The 22,655-nt window shown below is 52.4% G+C and overlaps 1 protein-coding gene across 1 annotated transcript in view; it reads left to right on the top strand.

Annotated features, from left to right (window-relative positions):
* Positions 1 to 15,755: 15,755 nt before the first annotated feature.
* The window catches only part of Lrp5 (LDL receptor related protein 5), a 98,445-nt gene continuing 91,545 nt past the window's right edge, over positions 15,756 to 22,655 (top strand). Inside the window, exon 1 of the mRNA XM_055614776.1 lies at positions 15,756 to 15,989. Coding sequence (XP_055470751.1) covers positions 15,893 to 15,989 — 97 coding nt within the window. The 5' untranslated portion in view covers positions 15,756 to 15,892. The remainder of the gene's footprint in view (positions 15,990 to 22,655) is intronic.

Here is a 22,655-nt window from a genome sequence, read left to right as displayed (position 1 = left end):
GCCGCGGGACAGCAGAGGCACCAGGGACACTGGCCCGGAGCGGGCTGCTAGGCAAAGGGAATGGCTTCTTGTGCAGTAGCCCTCGGGTTGGGTGGGTGTGGATGTGAGTACTGCTCATTGGAAGGTAACAAGGTCACAGCAAAAGCAAGACGAGGAAGCCGCAGTTACCACAGGCCACTGATCCGGCCTGGCTCTCTTACCGCATCATAACCCAGCCAGGTTCTACTCTTAACCCAGTAGGCAGTAGCAGGGGTAAGATGAGTATTTGGGTTGCTCTAGTGATCAGCCTGAGAGCCCTCAGTCGCTGCCTGCTCTTGACAGAATTGGGTGCATACAGTTACTGTGACCTCACCCTGCAACCATTTAAATCTTGATCCCCTAGGTGGGGTTTTCCAACTGGAAAAGCCAGGAAAAGCTAAGCAGCATGATGCTGCCCCCTCCTGGCAACAGGGCAGACTGCAGGCCTGAGACAATGTAGTGGGCCAGGCTGGGCCAGGCCCCTTCCTGAGAGCGGATATAAAGGAGCCCCTTGTTTGTTTGTTTCATGTATGTGGGTGTTTTGCCTGTGTACCATGTTAGTCTGTGTATTATGTATGTGTCTGGCGCCCAGAGAAGCTAAAAGAGGAGCAGAGAGCATGAACTCCCCTGAATTATAGAGCTATGAGCAGCCATGTGGGTGCTGGCAATCAAAGTTGTGTCCTCTGGAAGAACAGCCAGTGCTTGCTCCTTCCTTCCTTCCTTCTTTTCTTCTTTCCTTCCTTTGTTGTTGTTTCTTAAGACAGGGTTTCTCTGTGTAGCCCCCGCTACGTAGTCCTGGAACTTGCTCTGCAGACCAGGCTGGCCTCAGCTCAGAGATCCAACTGCCTCTGCCCCTGAGTACTGGGATTAAAGGTGTGCCCCTCTCCCGGCTGCAGCCAATGCTCTTAACTGCCGAGCAACCTCTTCAATCCAATGAGAGTGTCCTCAGCACTATCTTCACTTCCCAAGAGACCTAACTTTCCCCACTCTATAAAGTGGTCCTGAATTAAGATCCTCCTGGAAGGGCTACGAGGAGCCCTTCACCAGCAAGCCAGTTACCAAGCAACCTTGTCCCTGTGCTTGTGCATGACAGCCAAGGGACCCAAGGCAACCTGTCCCTTCCCTGTATGACAGAGTCTCAGTGCAAAGTTCTCTGTGGTATGTTGACAGTGAGGCTGGCTGCCAGTGCCCATTTGCTGCTTCCACCTTTAGCCATGGTGCTCTTTGGCCAGAGTGGGTGAGGGACAAGCAGAGAGGGGCAGATGACCCTGGCTTGGCCAAGGTAGTATTCTGGCAGGAGACGAGTCCCCAGTGCAAAGTACCCCCAAGCTGAGGGCTCTCAGTTTCTCTGATGTACCTCCCAGGCCTGGAAGCTTTAGGGGAGAGCGTGTGTCTTTGGGTTCACCGTCTACGTAGTTAGTCTGTTGGCCCCAGGAAGCTTCCAGACCCTTGATTCCTGTCAGAGCTTATGGGCTGCTAATGCTAAGACCCCACTGGAGAGCACCAGAGACATAAAGAGACAAGCATGAAGCCAGGCGTGGTTCCATGCACCTGTAATCCCAGCACTCAGAGAGGCAGGAGCAGGTGGATCGCTGTGAGTTCGAGAAACCCTGTCTGGAAAAAAACAAATGGGGGTGGTGTCCATGGCCTCAAAGCCATGACCCTGAGGCCACCTGTCCTGTCCTGGGTACTTTGGATGACTTTCCTTCCTGTCACTGCTGCCAGGCCCATCTCAGGATTCCTGTGGGGAGAATGCATCTTGCAGGCAGGCTCCGGGAGAGCCCCCCATGCCAGAGCCCCACGACTCTCTTGAAAAGCAGCACACACAATGCCTCTCTGGACCACAACCCCCAGGTCCTTTCACCATAGCCTGGCCATCGGTAGGTCCCCTTCCCGGTCCGCACCAAGCCAGCCCGCTGCTCCTGGCTTCAGACCTGGAGTCACCGATTGGTCCATGCTACTCCCACTCCCAGGTCACATACACCACCAGGTCAAGCTCAGGTTATCAGGCTTGGCAGCAGAGTAGAGGCCTTTACCCAAGCTGTCTCAGCAGGCCAAGGACTAGCTTTGTTTGTTTTTTTCTTTTCTTTTCTTCACATGTCCTAAAATTATTTGTGGAGAGAGTAGAAGTGGCCCACATACATGCTATGGCACATGTGTGGTCAGAGATCAGAGGACAACAAGCAAAACAGTTGCTTCTCTCTACGGAGTGGATCCTGGGGATTGAACTTAGCTTGTCAGGCTTGGCAGAAAGTGCCTCTACATGCTGAGCCATCTTGCTCGCTCTACGCTCTGCATTTAGATGACAACCAAAAAGGGAGCCATTTGTTTTTATTTTATGTGGATGGGTGTTTTACCTGCATGTATGTCTGTGCACCATGTGTATGCCTGAAGCCATGGAGTCAAGGGGTCATCAGATTCCCTGGAATGTGGATGCTGGGAAGGAAACTCCAGTCCTCTGACAGGAGTAGCCAGTGCTCCTAACCTTGGGCTTATGATCCCCCTGCCTCAGCTTCCTGAGCAGTTAGAATTATGGGTCTATGCTATCACCTAGCTAAGCAGGATATGACAAGACAGTTAAGACATTCCATTTGTTTATTTATTTATTTAGGTCTTTCAAGACAGAGTTTCCCTGTGTAGCTCTGTCTGTCCTGGACTTCTCTCTGTAGACCAGGCTGGCCTCAAACTCACAGAGATCCGCTTGCCTCTGCCTCCCAAATGCTGGGATTAAAGGCGTGTGCCACCACAACTGGCTTTTTTTTTTTTTTTTAATTAAATTTATGTGGTGGTTTGAGTGTTCCATGCCCCTCTTGGTTTTAGACATTTGAATATTTGGTCCCCAGTTGGTGGCATTTTGGGGGAGGTCTAGGAGATGTGGCCTTGCTGGAGGACATGCATCTCTGGGGTGAGCTTTCAGGTCTCAAAACCTTGTACCACTCCCCATTCACTCTCTCTGCTTGCTATCTGTGGCTCAAGATGTGAGCCCTCTGCTTCCTGCTCCTGCTGCCACGCCTTGGCCCCACCGTCATGGACTCTAACTCTCGGGATCCATAAGCCCAAATAAACCCTTTCTTCTGTAAGTTGCTTTGGCCATAGTGTTTACTACAGTAATAGAAAAGTGACTGATACAGGTTTTTAAAATGTACCTCAATTTGAATTATGTGAATACGGGAGGGGTTGTGTATGTGAGTGCAGGTGCTCAAGGAAGGCCAAAGATACTGGATCCCCTGGAGCTGGAGTTATAGATAGTTGTGTGCCATCCGGATATGGGTGCTGGGACTGAAACATGGGAACTCTGAAACATCAGCGAGTGCTCTTAACTGTTGAGACATCTCTCAAGCTCCTACATTTCTTGTGTGTCAGTGTATGTGTGTACATGCTACAGCAAGTGTGTGGAGGTCAGAGGACAGCTTTTGAGAGTTGATTCTTTCTTTCCATCACAGGGGTCCTGGGCGTTGAACTCAGGACATCAGGCTCGGTGGCAGGCCCTCTTACTCAGAGAGCCATTTTGCCAGTCTAACAGGACATTTCTGTTGTCTCTCCTTGTCTAGAGAAATCTCACTGTTTTTTTTTTCTTTTTTTGTTTTGTTTTGTTTTTTTTTTTTCCAGTGATCTTGATGTATTGAGGTGTGCTTTCTAACTCTCAAGTGATAGGTCTGGCCCTGGTGCTTGCTTCATTGTCTTGTCTGGGGTCCTGAACATGCTTAGGCCACATAGTGACCAACTCATTCCCATTTGTTAGAGACTTTCCCCGGTTTAGCCTGAAAGTGCCACATTCCAGACAAACAGGGTGGTCCACTATTCAAAATAAGAGTGTAGGAGGGGTGGGAAGAGAGAGAGACCCAGTGGAGCGGCCTTCCTCTAAAGCCTGGTATGAGAGCTTTGGAAGCCACGTGCCCCTTGGAACTGCCTGGTAAGTTAAAGGTCAAGGATGTGGCTGTCACTGCCCCATCAGCCCTGGCCCTGAAATGGTGGCCTTGCTGTGAAGAACACTTTCCTTCAGGCTTGGCATGGCTACTGCAATCAGCAGCTACAATCACCGTCTGTATTAGTTCGTTTTCTGGTCGTTGACATGAAGACTGACAAGAAGCAACTTACTAAAGGGATGGCTTATTGTAGAAGATTCTTAATATTTAATATTACTTCATATAATTATTAAAGCGGCAGTTAATTATTTTTTATAACATTTCTTTTTTTTTACATTTATTTATTTATTATGTATACAATATCTGCATGTATGCCTTCACATCAGAAGAGGGCACCAGATCTCATTATAGATGGTTGTGAGCCACCATGTGGTTGCTGGGAATTGAACTCAGGACCCCTGGGAGAGCAGCCAGTGCTCTTAACCTCTGAGCCATCTCTCCAGCCCGGCAGTTAATTCTTAACCTGCTACTACATAAATTAAAGACACAGATACCTGTTAGATTTTTAATAGGCTCAATACACTGGGGCTGGACAGATATTAACCCTCTAAGCTATCTTGTCTACTTCCCAGCCGAAACCCCCATAAATACTTGCACATGTTTTTCATTTTTCTCCATCGTGCCAGTCCTCAGAGTAAGTTCCTCCCAACCACATGCTAACCCATGGCCACCTGCTCCTCTCCTCTTCCTTCCTCCCCCTCTTCTTGGTCCTTCTGCCACCTCCAAGCCTGTGAACCTGCCTACCTCTCTTCTGTCCAGTCCAGGCTAGAGGCAACTTTATTTAGCCAATCAGGGATAATTTGGGAGGCAAAGTTTTCATAACGTCAGTTTAGATACATGGAAATTTGCTCATAAAACAGTAAGGATCCTGGGGGACAAGCAATTAACATTTGGAGCAATTAACGTGGTAGCTCCAGATCAGCCCCAACGGTTTGCTTTGGCTCATGGCTTGTGGAGGTACAGTCTGTCATGGAAGGGAAGACATGATGGTGGGGGTGTTAGATGTCTGGTCACATTGTGGCAGTGTGGAAAAACAGAGATGAATACTGGTCTAGTAGTCAACTTGTTTTCTCCTTTTTGTCCGGTCCCGGATTCTAGCCCATGGGATGGTGCTACATTTTTCTGGAGCAGGTGTTGCCCTCTGACCCTCTGGCCCGCATGGACAAACCCTTCAGCAAACATCAGACTTTGCAGGAATTCACCTTTGCCATTCCAATGTGCAAACAGATAGCGGGGTCAGCCCCAAGTCCTTGCCTTTAAGTGAGCCTGTGAACATTAGGAGCTGTGCCAATTTCCTGGGCAAATTCTTGTTAAATTAAGCATCAAGATGTGGCAGGATCATGTTTCTGAAGAGGACTCCAGAGGGGGTCCTTCTGCCTTTCCAAGCCCCAGGCCCAAGTGTTCCTGGAACTTTGTAGGACTCTTCTCTCTGCCTCCCCCCCATGGAAGAACCATTCTTTTCTGTCTGTCTCTAACCACCTTCTGTCTTTATTGTGGTGACTGCTGTTACTTTTAACACCCTGGTGCTGAGGCTCGCCTGAGCCTCATCTTTCCAGCCCTGCTGTTATTTTTGAGATAGGTCTTGCTCCTTTGCCCAGGCTGATCTTGAACTCCTGGTTTAAGGGAGCCCCCTGTCTCATCCTCCCCAATACATGGGACTACAGGCAGACATCCAGCTTAATTCTGAGGGTATGAGTGGGGAGCATACTGGTCAGTATCTTGTTAATAGACCACAAGCTTGAGTTGTCTGGAAAAAGGACCCTGGACTGAGAAAATGCCTGCATCTGATTGGTCTGCTGGCATGTCTGAGGGAATGTTCTTGATTGACGTAAAAGGACAGGTGGTCTTGAGTGGTATAAGAGAGCAGGCTGGGAAAGCTATAGAGAACAAGCCAGTAAGCAGGGTTCCTCCATAGCTTCTTCTTTGGTTCCAGCTTTGGGCTCCTTCCCTGACTTCCCTTTCATGACAGGCTGTAAGCTGTAAGATGAAATAAACCCTTTTCTCCCCAAGTTGCTTTTGATCATGGTGTTTTATCACAGCAACAGAAAGAAAACCAAGGCAGGGGTGTTTGTTCTGGGTGTTGGACTCAGGGCCTCTGATATGTCAGGTAAGTGCTTGACCGCTGAGCCTCATCCCCAGCCTTTTCCTTTCCTTTCATTCCTTCTTCTTCTTTTTAACAGTACTGATAATTAAGTCCAGCTTCTTTCACATGTCCTAGAAACATTCTACAATTCAGCCACATCCTCAGCCAACCTCCCGACTTTCTTAAAAAAAAAAAAAAGACAAAAACTTTTTATTGATTCTTTGTGAGTCTCACATCATACACCCAGTCCTCTCATCTTCCCTCTGCCCTGGCAACCAGCCAATAAAACACACAAGCAAACAAATCAACAGCAACAACAAAGCATAGACAATATCTCATTGTGGAAGCTATAATAGGTCACTGTGTGTCTTCCAGTATCTCCTTCTGTCCACACATCTTCACTTGCAAATGTTCATTGCAGTGAGTCATTGGTCTGGTTCAAGGTCTCTGACTTCTGTGACCATCAACACTGGATCCTTGTTGGGATTTCTCCTATTGTTGCCCTGTGTCAGGGAGATCCTGCAGCTTTGGAACAGGATTAGCCCTTTCACACATCTCAAACATTCGCAGATGATATAGATTTTGGGGTAGGCCAATTCAGAGCCCTGGATCTGGGCCTGGGTGGTAGCTGAGCTGGTTAGCTTGCTGGCTCTTCCTTATCTACACCAGCACTCCAGCACTGTTGTGCATAGGCCAGCCAATGTGGCCATTGGCAGGAAGCAGGGTCAGCCCTCCCGCTCTCATGCCCTCAGGGCTGGCTCACCTGCACCCGCACCTCCAGAGCCAGCTCCCCAGTGGTGCCCAGTCAAGGTTTGAGGCCCACTTTTCCAAGGGCAGCCTGTGAGAGGCTGGGTTAGCTTTCCTCCCACACCCTTGGCGCTAGTTCACCCGTGTCTTTGCCATCAGGGGCACACTGTATTGCCCAGGCGAGATGCACTCTCTCCTGAGTGCTCCTGGACAGGGGCAGCTCACCCACTTCCAGGATCAGCTCTCCCAGCTGCCTCAGGTGGCAAAGGCCAAGAAGGCAGAGAGCATATCTCCTGCCCTATGACAGAGGAATGGCAGGGCCAGCTCCCTTGGAGCAGGCTCACCTGTGGCCCCCTCCACTGTGCTCCCCAGGCAAGGCGTAGGGTCTGCTTTCCAGACCACTGCAGCTTGTGAGGGGCAGGGCTAGCTTTCCTGAGCTCATGACCCTGCGGGCAGCTTTCCCAACTGCCGGAGGAACAGGGTAAGGACCAGGGGTGGAGGGGATCACCTCTGCACCTGTGCAGCCCCGTGGCACACAAGTCAGGTCAGCACACTCAGTCAGGGCTGATTCACCCACATGCCTGCTGCCAGTACCAGCTCCACTGTGCTGCCTGGGGGAAGCGCTTTCCCGAGTACTGCTGCCAGTGAGAGATGGGGCCAGCTCTCCTGAGTGCTCCATCCAGCACCGCCTCTGTACATCCACCTGGTCCCCAGCGGCTACCTTGACCAGGGACATCCCCATTCCCTATGAGCCATGGACATCGACACCAACCCCTGCCACTGCATGGCCACAGACGCAGACATGGCCCCTCAGTGGGAGCTCAGGCTGGGACCACACCATGGCCCCAGGTGGCAGGGCTGGCCACTCACAACAGACGGCTCTCCACGCTCGAGGCTCCAGTTCCATCTCTCTCCACCATGCTCAAGCTGCCCCACTTCTCTTTCTCTCCCATCTGACCAGCATATCCCCACATTGTGGTGGCTCCTGCTGCAGGCTGGCCACCCCTGCGTGACATTCTCCATCTGTGCTGCATGGCTTGATGTGGTGGCAGGTGAGTGTCCATGGCCCTCCAGTGCCATGCACTGGAGGGCAGGTCTCTGTCTGTTTTCCTCCTTCTGCTCGGCACCGCATCAAGCTAGGATGGACAAAGGACTGCCAAATGTCCTGCCCCTGACGGATATAAGACCTCCTCATAGTTAAGAGCCCCGCCTCCAACAACTGTGAGCCACCGTGGGGTTGGTGGGAGTTGAACTCAGGACCTGTGGAAGAGTAGACAAGTACTCCTAACCACTGAGCCATCTCTCCAGCCCCCTCCTTTCTTTTTGAGATAGAGTCTTCCGCAGCTCAGGCTGGCCTGGAACTTGCTATGTGGCTGAGGATAACCTTGAACTCCTGAGTGCTGGGATTAAAGCTGTGTGGGGTTGAGGATTAAATGCTGTGTGTGTGCTAGGCAAAAATTCTACCAATTAAGCTGCATCCTTAGCCCTGTTCTTCTCTTTAGATTTTAAATGTTAATTAATTATTGTTGTGAGGGGAGGCACATGCCATGGCATGTGCATGGAGCCGGAGGACAGCACTGTGGAATTCTCTCTCCTTTCACTATTGTATGGGTTCTAGGGATTGCATCCAGGTCATCAGATTTGCCTAGCCTGGTAGCAAATGTTACTGGCTGAGCCATCTCTCTGACACAGCTGGCCCCTTCGTTTGCTCCCCCATCTTCTTGTGCAAAAAGACATTGAATTTACCTTCTCCTGCATCAGCTTCTAAGTTCTGGAACTTTTTTCCCCCAGTGCCAGGTCTGAGGTGTGCTAGATGAGCGATCTATCACTGAGTCTCACACACCAAACTCTTTAAAAACTTAAAAGGAAATTGAGTGTGTGTGTGTGTGTGTGTGTGTGTGTGTGTGTGTGCATGTGTGCGTGTGTGTGATCTACATCTCTAATGTGGCGCACGTGTAGATCAGGGACAATGCCAGGTGTTGGTCCTCCTTCCGTCTTGTCTGGGCTGGGGTCTCTCTTGTTCACTGCTGTGTATGCCAGCATGGCTGGGTTTTAAGCCTCCTTTGGTTCTCCTCTCATTTCCTGGGTGCACTGGGATTACGGATATTGGTGCATCTTGCTTTTTTGTGTGGGTTCTTGGAATCTGAGCTCAGGCCGTCAGGCTCATACAGCAAGCACTTTACCCATGACACTATCTCCCCAGCCCCTAAACCTGTCTAAAAAGCTTTATTTTGAGACAGAATTGCGCTAAGTTGCACAGACTGGTCCTGAACTCACTTAGCTCAGGGTGCTTGCTCTGGAAACACTCTTGCAGCATCCAACTCATGCAGGACTGTGCCATCACACTCAACTGTCCTCCCTAAGGACATCTGTCATTGGATTCGGGTCCACAAGGATGCTCCAGGACAATCTATTTCAGGGCTTTCTCTTAATCCTGCTGCAGGTTAACAATTACAGGTTTGAGGGGTCCAGAGCATCTCTGTCTTCAGAGAGCCATATTCAGTCCACCTCAAGTCTCCGAAGGTATTCACGAAAGAAACCCAATCAAGTACATCTCTTCCTTAGCTTGTAATGAAAACGAAATACTCCTTGGTGCCCTTTGAATGAGGCAAGATCCAGCACCACTGAGTGATGAGGAAGGCTAAGACAACAGCTTCAGAGTCAGGAGGGACCTGTGACTCATGGCTCCGGGAAGAGGTAGCGGCTGGGGTGTACCTCAGTTGGCAGGGTACTTACCTAGCATTCATTTCTCTGGGTCTCCCTGGCTGTCGTAAAACTCAGTCTGTAGATCAGGCTGGCCTTGAACTTAGAGACCTGTCTGTCTCTACCTCCAGAGTGCTGGTACTAAAGGTATGTGCCACCATGGCCCACTTTCCCTGACCCTTCGTAAATGTGGCATGGAGGCATGTGCTTGTAATCCCCAGCACTTAGGAAGTGGAGGCAGAAGGGTCAGAGGTTCAAGGTCATCCTCAGCTACATAGTGAGTTCAAGACCAGCCTGGGCTATAAGAGACCCGGTCTCAAAACAAACACCCCCAAAGTGAAATAACAGTGAAAGAAGTAGGAGGCGTCTGGGGTGCGGGGAGCATTGGAACACCTACCCCCTGTCCGGTCTTAGATCTGTGATAAACATGAGTTACAGTCTTGAGGGTTGAATCGGCACTAGGAGAAGTCTACCAGACATTACTTTCCATCCCCACTGTGTGGATGAAGGAACCAAGGCCCAGAGGGGAAAATCAGCCCAAGCCTCTCACGCCAGCCAGCTCAAAGACCATGGCTGTCCAGCTAAGCTTTCCGGTGCCCACTGCAACTTCCTTTGGCCTGCTCTGGGTGCAGGTTTCCAGGCAGCCGTGTCTGGTGTCTGAGGATTGGGTCCTCCGTGGGCACGCACATGGAGACTGTGCCTCTCAGCTCCTTAAGGAAGGATGCTTACAGAGCCCCAGGCACACTTCTGACCTTTGGTGTCACCCTCCAGGCAGGAGGGGTGCTGGTGCCTGGAATGACTTTCTGAGTCAGCCGTTTCTGCCTGGGAGGGGAACCGAAGAGATGGAGACGTTATTCTCTGATGGGCCCTATGAGGACCCAGGTTGAGCCCCTGTCCCCGGAAACGATTAGATAGGACAGGTGCTGGCCCTCACTACTTCCCGGAGTTGGAACTCGCATCTGAGGACCAGGCTAAGGGTGAGAACTATCAAACACCAGACCTAAGGGAGTGCGTCACCGTCAGGAGCTGTGACAGGCGACCTTCCAGGGAAGTTGGAGCTTAGCACATTCTCTGATTGCACTGTGTTACCAAAGGCTCTAAAAATGGCTGACCCTGTGACGTCAGAAGTCTGCAGGCTGGAATAGTGATGAGTTCTGGTGTGTTCTTTGGACTTTTCTGGAGGGTCCACATTGGAGTCTGGCCACTTGAGACTTCGAAATGATGTGACTTTGGAGCCAGAGGCCTGGGCCTTCTTTTTGGCAACTAAGTGGCCACTTCCTCAGGCCTTCCATTTGTGTGTGTGTGTGTGTGTGTGTGTGTATTTTACTTTTAATCACTTGCTTAACTGATGACTGGGTCTTCTACTTCTCCAAATCCCTTACAAATGTAATTTTAGTTTTTAAAATTTTTTTATTTTATGTGTGTTACTGTTTTGCTTGTATCTGTATGCCTGTGCACCGTATGTGTGCCTAATGCTGTGGAGGCCAGAAAAGGGCAATGGATTTCCTGGATCTGGCGTTACAGATGGTTGTGAGCTCCTGTGTGGGTACTAGGAATAGAACCCAGGTCTTCTGGAAGAGCAACAAGTGCTCTTAACCACTGAGTCATCTCTCTAGCCTTCTTATTTTAGTTTTTGAGATAGGGCCTCCCTATATCGTCCTTGCTGGCCTTGAATTCAAAAAGATCCACTTGCCTCTGCCTCCTAAGCACTGGGAATAAAGATGTGCACCACCACACCCAGCTTATTTTAAAATTAAATGTATTTAGCTATTCATTGCATGTGTGAGTATATGTGCTCAAGAGCTCAGTCTAACAGTTTTCTCCAAGACTGACACATTCCATCTTGCAAGGATGCTCCTTAAGCAGGAAGGCAAACAACTCAAAACAGCTCCAGGAAGTCCCTGAAACCAACCAGATTCACTAGGTCCCCCTCTGCCAAAATATACAATGAAAGTGGAGACTGTGTCTCAGAGGAGCAGGGCCAAGCTGCAAAGAAGACTGAGACTAGACCTGCTACCTGGAAGCAGAAACCAGCTGAACTTCCTGGAAGAGGTTTGGAACAACTGAAAAGGGACCCTCTTCAACTTGTTGAGCTGTCTGCAGACTGTGCAGTGTGCTCCAGGTTCCCAGTTTTTGTGAGTGGTCACCCATGCTGGGGTGGGCCTTAGTGATACAGTTGTCTTTGAGTCATTTCTGCTCCTGGAAGAAACCCCTCACCCTCATCCTGTAAGTAACCCCAAGAAAACTCATGGTTTACCAAGCTGGACTTGGGAGTTATGTGTTCTTTGGCCTGTCCTGGGCTCCCTGTCTGAGATGAGCAGACGTGTGTTGTGTGTTGCAGTTCCCCAGGAAGAGTTTTATCCCACAACAGTGTGTGCCTATTCAGTGGCATGCGTATGGCAATCAGAAGACAACCCATGGGAACCAGTTTTCTCTCCCTACTGTGTAGCTCCCAGGGACTGGACACAGGTCATCAGGCCCTAGTGCCAGTGACCCCACCCAGCCTCCTGATGAGCTATCTCACTGGCGTGCCATTTTCAAATTTGGAGTTTGGCTTTGAACTCTGAACCAGCCCCATACTGCAGTGGCCCCCTTCAGCTCTCTCTATAGCTAGCCCCCCGCCCCCGCAAGGCCCAGAGCTCTTCTTGAAGAAGTCATCACTGTCCCTCACCATCTACAGCTCCCCAACTGTAACCCAGATACCTCTGCTGCGCTGCCCCCCGCCCCAGCCTCTGCTGGCTTGTACTGTTCCTAGAGACTTTCGGTCTGTGGGCCAGAAACAGTGGAAGGACATTGGCACAAGTATGTGGGTGCACAGGTGCCAGAGACCAGCTCCAGCTTTAAGGGTTCAGGTCCTGAGAGGGGAAAGGGAAGACACTGCCCACCTGTTGACTTTCAGGCAAGTGGCCCTGAATAGCTCCAGCCATCTTTATTTATACAATCACAGTTCTGCTTGCCTGAGCAGTGACATCACTGGTTATTTTATTTAAAGAAATCATAACATCAGCACCTCATAAGCCCCCTCATTACAAGAAGCCCCCAATGCCTTTCCTCCCTCCTTCCCCCCTCCCACTGGGTCAGTCACCCCCAACCATATTTTATACTACAAAGCACAATAGCAGCAATCCAAAAATAAACGTCTCGTCAGGCATGTCCTGTGGACATGAGCACATGTCCAACTGGTAGCAAATGCGGTTACATAGCGAGAGACAGATTAGCCATGGGTGTAAGTCCATTTACCAAACAGCATCCCTGTGTCACAGAACTTTCTAAATTTTAGACAGAGATGTGCCCACTGTATCAAGCAACCTTTCCTGACATGCACCTATCAATTTCTCATACCATCTTTAAGTGGTTCTTAAAGCACTTTTCTAAGTCTCTGTTGCTCAGACACAGCTTCCTCAGAACAGCTACAGAAGCAGGACCCACTGCTCCCTTCACTGCCATGGGCTCACTCAATGTGACTGCAGCTGCTTCTCTAGAGACGTGGTTACATGTCCCAAAATACCCGGGACTAATGGTCACATCCGAGGATCGATAGAGACAGAGAGGGGAAAGGAGGGCTTTACCCCTCAAACAAGCATAGAGAAAAACATAGAATCATACCCAGGGCTTTCGGCCTGCGTGGTCCCGGCCTTGCCTGTGACCGACAAAGTGAAACTATGCCAAGAGTATAAACAGCACAGCGGAAAGCAAGAAGAGCTTGTAGCACATGCGAGCTAGGTGATAAAAGGCTACCAAAATTCACCACTGGTTCTTGCCTAGCAGGAAGGGGTCTCCACGAGCCTGGCTGCAGTGTGGTCCCATCAGGGAAACGCTCATACGCCGATCTCTGCAGGTGCTGCATGGCCACGCCACACAGGCTTGGGCTTAACGGGGCTTCAGTGCAGAGCACAGGGGGCTAGGGGGAGGACAGGCTGGTCCTCAGGGGCCTGGAGCACTCGGTGGGTCAGGGGCTGTGAACTCCAGGGGAGTGCAGCTGTGGAGAGCACTGTGGAGGGCCAGTTCCCAGGGAATCGGCACTTGGGCTTGAAGGCCGGATGGAGTCTGACCCAAGGTTACAGCAGCCCAGCCCAGGGAGGGGTGGAGGTGCCATTTCTCATCCTGTTTGGTGGCCCTTGTTTAGACTCTCCTTTCTGGACCACCACCTCCCATCGGACCTGTATCCCCCTCCTCTTACAGTCCCAGCCCTGCTTAGCACTCAGGGTAATTCTTCCTCCTCTTCCTCCTCCTCCTCTTCGGTTTTTTTCCATACAGGGTTTTCCCTGTGTGGCCTTGGCTGTCCTGGACTCGCTTTGTAGACCAGGCTGGCCTTGAACCCACAGAGATTCAGGGTGCTTCTTTAATGAAAGAAAGTCAGATCTCTTGCTTCCGTCACCCATTTAACGAACATTTACTATTTACTGAGCACCTACTATGTGCCGGGCCCTGGCCTCTGCACAGGAAATTAGACAGACAGATCTGTTATAATGGGAGGCAGACAGAGCAGTAACCACATACTCTGCAGGGTAACAGCTGGCACCTAGGAGAAGCAGAGAATGCAGGAAGTGTTGGCAAGGGTGAGCTACGGTGGGGGGTAAGGGTGGGGGGAGGCAGTACAGTTTTCAAGAACTAAGCGGGGTGAAAGAATCCTAGCGGAGAGGCCCTCTCCCGGGGCAGGTGTGTGCCTGTCTCTGCAAGGAGCCATTACAGTCGCAGCCTATGAGGTAGTAAAGTTAGAGGTGAAGGAGGTGCGGGTAGGTCGGGCTGTGTGGTGGAGCATCAGCCAAGCTGTGGAGGGGAAGACCCGTCAGAGCTGGCTTATTTAGTGTGCTCACTGGCTGCAGGGCGGACCGAGGAAGACCTTGGGGGTGTGTGTGATGACCTTGGGGGTGTGTGGTGAGAGTGGGGACAGAGCAAAGAGTTATGTGCTTTCGGCTCTGAGTTGAAGGTGGAGGGGAGTGGGGGTTGGGCTTGGGTGAGTAGCATCCAGTGCCGGAGACCTCCCGACTCCTCTTCCGGTCTGCGTCTGCGATTGGATACAGCCACCCCAGGAGACTGTGCTTCCTGCACCACTGGTCTGCTTCCGCATTAAAATCTCTGCCTTGACCCTTGGGACCCTGGCCCTAGGTTTTCTTCTCCCGGCCGTCCCCTCCCCCTACTGGCTGTTCCTTGGACTTCGTGTTTTCTTATCAGAACACGAGTATTAGGAGTCAGTTCTTTCCTTCCATTCTGGGATCCCAGGATTGAACTTAGGTTAACAGGAGCCATCTTGCTGGCCGACCTTGACTTTCCTTTTGATCATTTCGCCTGTGCTAGCGTGTCTGGTTTATACAGTGCTGGGGGCGGTGTGTGAGCCCAGGTCCTTGCGTGCACCCTAGGGAGTCAAGGACTCCATCCATTGTCTTTAAACAGGCTCTCACTGTAGCCCAGGGTGGCCTCAAACTCGTGGCAAGCCTCCTGCCTCAATCTTGCAAGGCAGGGACTACAGGCATGAGCGCCGTCCCTCACGGCTCTGGCTATTTACTTGTTTGTTTGGGTTCTTATTTTTATTTGTCTCTTCCTAGCATAAACCCCAGAGGGCAGAGGCACCTTCCTGACCACTGGCTCTGTGAGGTCACCTCAGCGTCTGTCCTTCCTCTCCACCTTGCAAAGTCTTACTTTACTGTCTTACTTTATAAGGACATTAAGAGATTACACACAGACTTGATCAAGGTGTGAGGATCTAGAAAGCCCTGCTGGAGAGAAGGCTCAGCAGTTAGAAGCACTTACTGCCCTTTTGGGCACCTGAGTTCCCTGTATTCACATGGTGGCTCACGACCACCTGTAACTCCAGTTCTGGGCCACCCGACACCCACTGGTTTCCTGGGACTTCTTGCCACATAAGTGTAGGCAAACGCTCATACACATAAAACAAAAATAAATCTAAAAGTCCTCAGCTCCTCCAGCACCATGTACTTCTGCGCCTGTGCTTCCCAAGTGAGTTCAGGTGTCCCTCAGTTAGGTGGCACAGTTGTGGTGAAAAGTGCCCAGATCTAGCTCCGGGGACCCCTGGCTTCTAGCCCTGAGGCCTCCTGGCTGCTTGGGTCACTCCTCCACGTGCCTCAGTTTCCCCACTTGTCAGTGTAGGGGCTCGGCAGAGGACTCTCTTGCTCGCGGGGTCCTCTCCCGTCGCGGGCCCGGAGGAACGCGCCGGCCCGGCTCCCGGGCGCCCGCAGGAGGGCGCGGCTTGGAGGGGGGCGCGGGCGGCGCGGGCGGCGCGGGGGGCGGAGACCGGCTCGGCTTCCGCTCCCTCCTCCCGCGTCGTCTTGGGCCGCGGCGCCCGAGGCGGGAGCAGGAGGCGCCGGGAGCCGCGAGGATCCACCGCCGCCGCCGCCGCTGCCGCGCGCGCCATGGAGCCCGAGTGAGCGCGCGGCGCTCCCGGCCGCCGGACGACATGGAAACGGTGCCGACCCGGGCCCCTCCGCCGCCTCCGCCGCCGCCGCCGCTGCTGCTGCTGCTGGCGCTGTGCTGCAGCCTGGCCACCGCCGCGGGTAAGGTGGGCGCGGGGGCGGGGGGGGACAATGGCCGGGGCCGCAGCAGCCACTTTGCAAGTTGCGGGAGAGTTGGAGCGCGCGCCGGGGGACCGCGCGCGGGGCCCTTTGTCTCTCCCGCCGGGGCCCCTCCCCGGGGACCCAGCCCGCCAGGTGCGGCGCGGGCGGGCCCTCACCTGCCCAAGGCTCGGGGCGCAGGGCACGGAGCGCGCTCAGCGGGGCGCCCACGGGCATCGCGGTGGCCCGGGGCGGGCCTGGCCTGTCGCGAAACTACCGGGAAAACTTTTCGCGAGCCTGCTGGCGGCGGCGGGCCTACCGAGCCCTGGGAAGTGTCTGAAGTTGCAAGCTAGGAAGTTCGGAGAGCTCCGCGCGGGGCGGCCTGGCCCTGGCTGCTGTCTCTGTGACCTGCGTGGCTGTCAGCTTTCCAAACCGACTGACACCTGCCAGGTGCCCCCGTGACCCCAGGGACCGCTCAGGCCCCTAAACGGTGGCGCCTGGCCGCAGCTGACCAGTGTCCAGCCCTGGCATCACTTGGCTCGGTTTGGGTGCCATGGTGTGGGGAGGTATGAGTCTGCCTCAGTTGGACCTACCTTCGGGGAGGTGGCCGGCTGGAGAACTTTCTAACTTTTGGTGTGTCCTGAGGGGTGGAGTTGAGGTCAGGCGGACTGTCGAGAAACGAAGCGGTTGGAAACGCTACACATGTTCTTTTAATTCGGAGATTGCCATGTGGTTTTTAAAGCAAGCCTCTTGCCACCTAAATCATTGTTTTCGGGTGCGTTGTGTTTTGTTTTTCTGGAGCGTGGCTGTCCAGGGGTCCGGCAGATACTCTTGAACTCCTGGATGGTGTTGATGGCAGTTTGGGGTGGGCTAGGGGGACAACCTCAGGCCCCTTTGTCTGGGCCTTATTAAGGCGAACAGCTGTCCCCCTGTGTATTTTCAGGGTAGACACTCGAGGGAGATGGCTAGCTAGGCCGGGCTCTGTGCTCAGATTCCCTGGGCTGTAGTCCCTTCCACTCAGGTTTTGGGGAGGGGGGGTTCGGTCGAGGGAGGCTGGCTTCCTCCAGTCCTAGCGCTTTTCAGCCTCATCTCTTGGGGAGTCTCTCCCCCTAAACTTGTCTCCCTCGGGAGCATGTTTACATTTTCTGACCCTGTCTGGTGCTCGCAAAACAAGGCGAAGACAAAACCATGACAGGCCGTGGGAAGTCCAGGCCAGCGCTGCTCTTTCCGGAAATGCCTTGGTCGTGGCTGCAGAAGGGATATGGGGGGGGGGGGGTGTTTGTTTTAAAGGTGGGGTTTGTAAGCCGACTTTCCTGTCCGAGGTGGGGTTGACATTACTGGAACCCCCTGCCTGTCATCTGGTATCTCAGACTTAACGTCTTTATAGTTTGGTGGTGTATGAGGCAAAAATAGAGTCGAATATTTTAACATTAGGAAGCCAGGCCCCAGGAGTACCAGCTGATGGGGTAATCCAGGCCTAAAATGGAAGCAAAGGGAGGAATCTTCCTGAAGCTCTTATTTTGACTCTTCTCCGTGGCTGTGCGACGCCCCCCCCCCCCCCCATGTCTCTGTGAGATTCACGCTTTGGGAGTCTGGAGGGAAGGCAGCTAATTATTTTTCCTGATTGCTTCCTGTTGCAAATTGAAGCCGTGAGCCCACAGAAAAGCCTTTGTTCTGGTGGTCCCCGTGTGGAGAACCGGCATTCCCCAGCCTGGAAGCTTCTCTTCTCCACGCCTAAAGCACTTGTCCTGGACTCGCCTAGCCTGTCTACTTGGAGGGAGGTTCCTGAAGGTGCGGGCTGCCTGCCCCTGGGAGGGCCCAGCCAGCACACGTAGGGTTAAATGCGGTGTGGAGTCCCCCCCAGATCAGGGCCCTGTCCTTGATCCCTCTGCGCAACAAATTACCCAGGCAACCTGTTCGATCCGACGTTGGTCCCGAGCTTCTCTGGGGAAAGCCACCTTGTGGTTCCCAGCGTAGTTGGAACCCTTTTTATTTTGACTTCAGAGTGTGGCTACTCAGGCCTCTAGCAGAATGGCCTAACAGGGGCGTCACACAGGGGTGGGGGGATGGGTGCAGCCAGGTGAGGACTCTGTCACCTGCTTTGCACAGGCCTCGAGAGTGGGGTGGTCAGAGCAGCCAGGTTTTTTGTTTTGTTTTAAATGCTCAATTGCTGTTTGTTTTCGGAGGCTCACCTAGCCTCTCTGTGCTTGGTGTAAGTATCTGGCCCCCTCTTCTTCCGTGTGGTGGGGAGTGTTAGGTACAAGCAGCGCTGCCCCTAGCCCAGGCCTGGGTGGTGGTGGCAGAGCTTTGGGGATAGTTGTGTGACATAGCCTTTGATCTTTCTGGCCTGGGAACTCTGGGGCTGTTTCTACATGGTTTAGATTTCTTTCTTTCTTTTCTATATGCTTGAGTATGTCCATGCCTGTGCATGTAAAGGTCAGAGGTCAAACCTTCAACGGTTTTCCTCAGGAGCCATCATGTGTGTATGGAAGATGGTGGTGAGCCTTGGGTAGTGTTTCTCAGGAGCCATCCACCTTGTTCTTTGAGACAAGGTCTCTCCACGGGAGCTGGGCCTCACCGGTTATAAGCATGTCACCATGCCTGTTTCTCTACATGGGTGCCGGGTATGTATGAGGCTTGCACAGCACACACTTCGCCAGCTGAGCCACCTTCCTAGGCCCTGCTATGAGCTTTTCTTCTGCGTGGTAATCTTGGATATCTGGTAACTGATGAATTAAACTCTCCAGCCACAGATGAGGGTGGGGGAGTAAAGCGATAGGGCCAGGGCCCTGGGGCCCATTGTCTAGTCCCAGCCTTGGCACTTGGTAGGGGGAGGTAGGTGGATGACTCCATCTTGCTTTTCTTTCCGATAACGTGGCCATGGACATCCTTCCTGCCACCAATTTAGTGATTCCTTAGTGGGGAGCACCCATGGCTGTCGTTACTGAACTTGTTTTTTTCTGGTGACTGGTGCCAGGCTAAGCTCTTTGGGTAGAATGGGACAGGGTGGCACACAAAGGCAGTCTTGGTGTCCATGGCGAGGGGCATGTGAGGCTCAGGGGCTGGTACAAACCTGTGGGAGAAATGAGTCCTCACCCTGGGCACATGGACCAGAGGTTTCAGAGCCCAGACTGCTGAGAAAGGTCAGCTCATGCTGTATGAGCCAGAGGCCGGGAAGCCTTTGGGAAGATTGAACACTGGACTGAAGGACACACAGGGTGGAGTGAGTCAGGGAGTCTTAGGGGAGTGGTATGGAACTGGGGTTATTAGTTACATATATATATATATGTGTGTGTGTGTGTGTATGTGTGTGTGTGTGTGTATGAGAGATAGAACAGAGTTCACTGTAGCTGTGATTGGCCTGGAATTGGATGTGTAGATCAGGTTGACCCTTGAACTCACAGAGTTCCTCCTGCCTCTGCCTTCTGAGCCCTGGGATTAAAGGAATACACCACCATGCTTGGCTCTAAAACTGAATTTTTCAAAAGATTTATTTGTATTTTAAAGTGTGTGTGTCTTGTGTGTGTACAGATCACCACTGGAGTTCAGCTGAGGGCACCGGATCCCCTGGAACTAAAAGTACAGGCCATTCTGAGCTGCCCAAAGTAGGTGCCGGGACCACACTCCTCTGCAAGAACGGCAGCTATCTCTGCAGCAGCTGGGCATGCTGGCATGAGTGTCATCCAGTGCTCGGGAGGTAGAGGCAGGAGGGTCCCCAGCTCAAGGCCAGCCCCTCCAAGTAACCCAAGAAATAAAAATTAAAAATTGGGATCGAAGGGGCTAGAGAGATGATTCAGTGGTTAGGTACACTTGCTGTTCTTACAGAGGACCGGGGTTCGATTCCCGGCATCTTAGCTCCCAACCTCCCAACCTTAGCTCAGTTCCAGAGGACCCAGCACCTAGTCTTCTGGCCTCTGTAGGTACATACATAGGTAAGCTGCTCATACACATAAAATAAAAATAAATCTCAAAAAGTATTGGAATTCAAGCCCACATCCTTAGAGTCACACCTCCTTAAAGCGTGCAGGACCCAAGCATTGGACACGTTCATGTGGACTGCAACTATCAAGTTAGAAAACATATTCATTGTTCCAAAGCAAATTCCATTATTATTGAACAGTGCTTTCCCATCTTCCTCTTGCAGTTTTTGTTATGTCTCTGGAATCTGCTTGTTCTGGGCACTCTTTGGGGCTAGTCGTGTCTTTCTGTGGGACCCAGGCTAGCCTTGAACTCCTGGGCTCAAGTGATCCCCTGGCCTCAGCCCCCTGAGTAGTTAGAATTAGCCAGTTTGTACCTGGCTGCATTTCAATAGTGTTCTGTCTGACTTCTTTGTAGCATGTGGCAAGACGTCAACCCTTTTTATGGCTGAGTGGTATTCTACTATGCGGATAGACCAAAGTTTATCTGTTTACTCACTGGTTGAGTTGGTCCTGGTTGCCTGTGGCTTTCAGCAAATGAGCCGGGGGCGGGGTGGGGGACTGTGTCAGGAGGCTCAGAAGTGTGACAGGCAATGGGGACATGGGGACAAGCTGGACAGTCTGTGCTGGCCCCCAGCCAGTCTGTGTTTCCCTTCACACCCATCTGCACGGAGCCTGGGTCCTGAGAGTGCGGAATGAGTATTTTGTCTGGCCTTCCGCACTCAGAGGGAACTGGACACTGGTCCAGAGGCCCTGGGTTGGATCATTAATAGCCTCTGGAAACAGGAGTCTGTGGGGCAGGCGTGGTGGGAGCCGAGGGCTGCGCCTAGCTTCTGGGCTCCGTGACTTTGCTCACATTTGCTTGGAAAGCCTCACGTGGGCTCTGAGCCAGCCGCCTGGGGCAGACCCGTCCAAGTGTGACGGGTGGAGGCAGCTGTGGGGCCCACAGGGAGGTGGCCCCAGGCCTGGCTGGCGGGTCTACCCTGCTTTCCCTCCAGCCTCTGGAAAGTGGCTTGCTGGCTCTTAGCCTCAGTTTCCACATTTACAGGACTGAGCTGGTGGAGCAGCCTTGCCAGCACCTGTGGGATCTGCGAGGCTGGGAGGACACAGTGTTCCTTCCTTCACCACTGTAGTGAGGGAGACACTTGGAGCCCATCTTGGGTACCCAGGTTCCTTTTAAAAGGAGGCTGAGTGCAGGCTGCAGAACTGAGTTTTTTGTCCTGTGTGGGGCTGGGAGTTGGGTTAAGATGATGGAGATTAATTCTCTTGGGGTGGCCAAAGCCAGGAGTCCCACCTGGCCGGCAGTGAGCAGGTGTCCCTAGGCAATGTAGAGATCTGTGAGGCCAGGATATAGCACTTTTGCCAACATGGTAGGTGTACCTTGGTCCCTGCGTCCTGAATCCCAAGGATTCGTTCTGCAGCTCCAGCCTTGGGCTTCTGGTTTGTCCCTTGCTTCTATCCCGTGGGAGGGGTTGGCAGCTCACTGACCTCCCGTGAAACCTGCTTGATCTGCTGGTCCATGGCCCACTGTGGTAACGTTGGGGCCTCTTTGCCATGGGACCCTTTGGGAGGTTGCCTTGGACGGGTGGACGGCAGTCCTTTCTGGGTGTTTTCTTAGTTGATTTGTGAGGTGACAGTGTTTGGGGCACCTGCTTTCAGCTTGCCCTGGTGAAGTCTTTGTGGCCAAACTGAGGCATGGTCTCAGCCTCTCTGGGAGTCTTGGGGTGCCCCAGGTTCCTCTCCTAGGAAGGATCCCATGAGGTCAGTGGGCGTCAGTGTAGGTGTCTAGGGCTGCTAACGGGGCCCTGCCACAGCTTCCTGCCTCCATGTGGAGCCCTAGAGCCTTCCTCTCTGTGTGCCTCAGTTTCCTTAATGGTAATCAGAATCAGCTGTCCCATTCTTTGAGGCCCTTCCGAGCCTGACTGAATCTTTACTTGCTCCCCATGCACAGCACTGCTGCTTCCAGTTTGTCCCTGTCACCTTGTGGCTTTAGTTGGCACCACACTGGCCTCGAAAGGGTTCCGGTGTGCAAGAACCTGGTCTGTTGGGTCACGAGGTTTCACCAAAGGGCCACTTGGGATTCTACCTTTCAGGTCTGTCCTGTTGTCTCAGCAGCCTGTGGGTCTAGCCCAGTCTCTGCGGTTCCAAATCTGGGACCCACAGTCTCCAGTAGAGCCTGTCCGTGTGGTTAGTTTCAATTGTCACCGTGACACAATCTGAAGCTGCCCAAGAAGAAAATCTTAGTGAGAGATTGTCCAGATCAGGTTGGTCTGTGAACGTGTTTGTGGGCGATTGTGGAGGTGGGAAGACATTGAAGGTGGCACCATTCCCTGGGCTTGGGCCCTGGGCTGTGTGGCGGAGAAAGCCACCCGAACAGGGAGCATGCGTGCATTCATTTCTCTCTGCTCTCCATTGGAGACTTGACGGGCGGCTGCAGGTTCCTGCCTTATTTCCTTGTAGTGGTAGGTTAAGCAGATAAACCTTACCTTCCTTTAAGTTGCATTTGTCAGAAAAAAAAAAAAAATTTTTTTTTTCTTTTTGGTTTTCACATCAATGGAAGAGTTTGGTTCTTCATCATAGAACAGTGTTTGCTTGAATGTGTATCTGTGCTTCGGCCTCCAGCGGTTATCCATCTTGGGGGTAGGTTGGCAGTACAGGACCTGAAATTCCTGCCCACCCAGGGACTCTTAGCATGTGGCTGAGCCACACTGGACTGTACTACAAAGGCTTGGCCTCTGCCGATGTCCATCTT

The sequence above is a fragment of the Psammomys obesus genome, unplaced genomic scaffold (genome assembly GCF_907164565.1).
Source record: "Psammomys obesus unplaced genomic scaffold, mPsaObe1.curated_primary_1811, whole genome shotgun sequence".
Lineage (NCBI taxonomy): Eukaryota > Metazoa > Chordata > Mammalia > Rodentia > Muridae > Psammomys > Psammomys obesus.
Note: the sequence above shows the minus strand (reverse complement) of the source record. Positions and strands in the feature narration are given on the sequence as shown.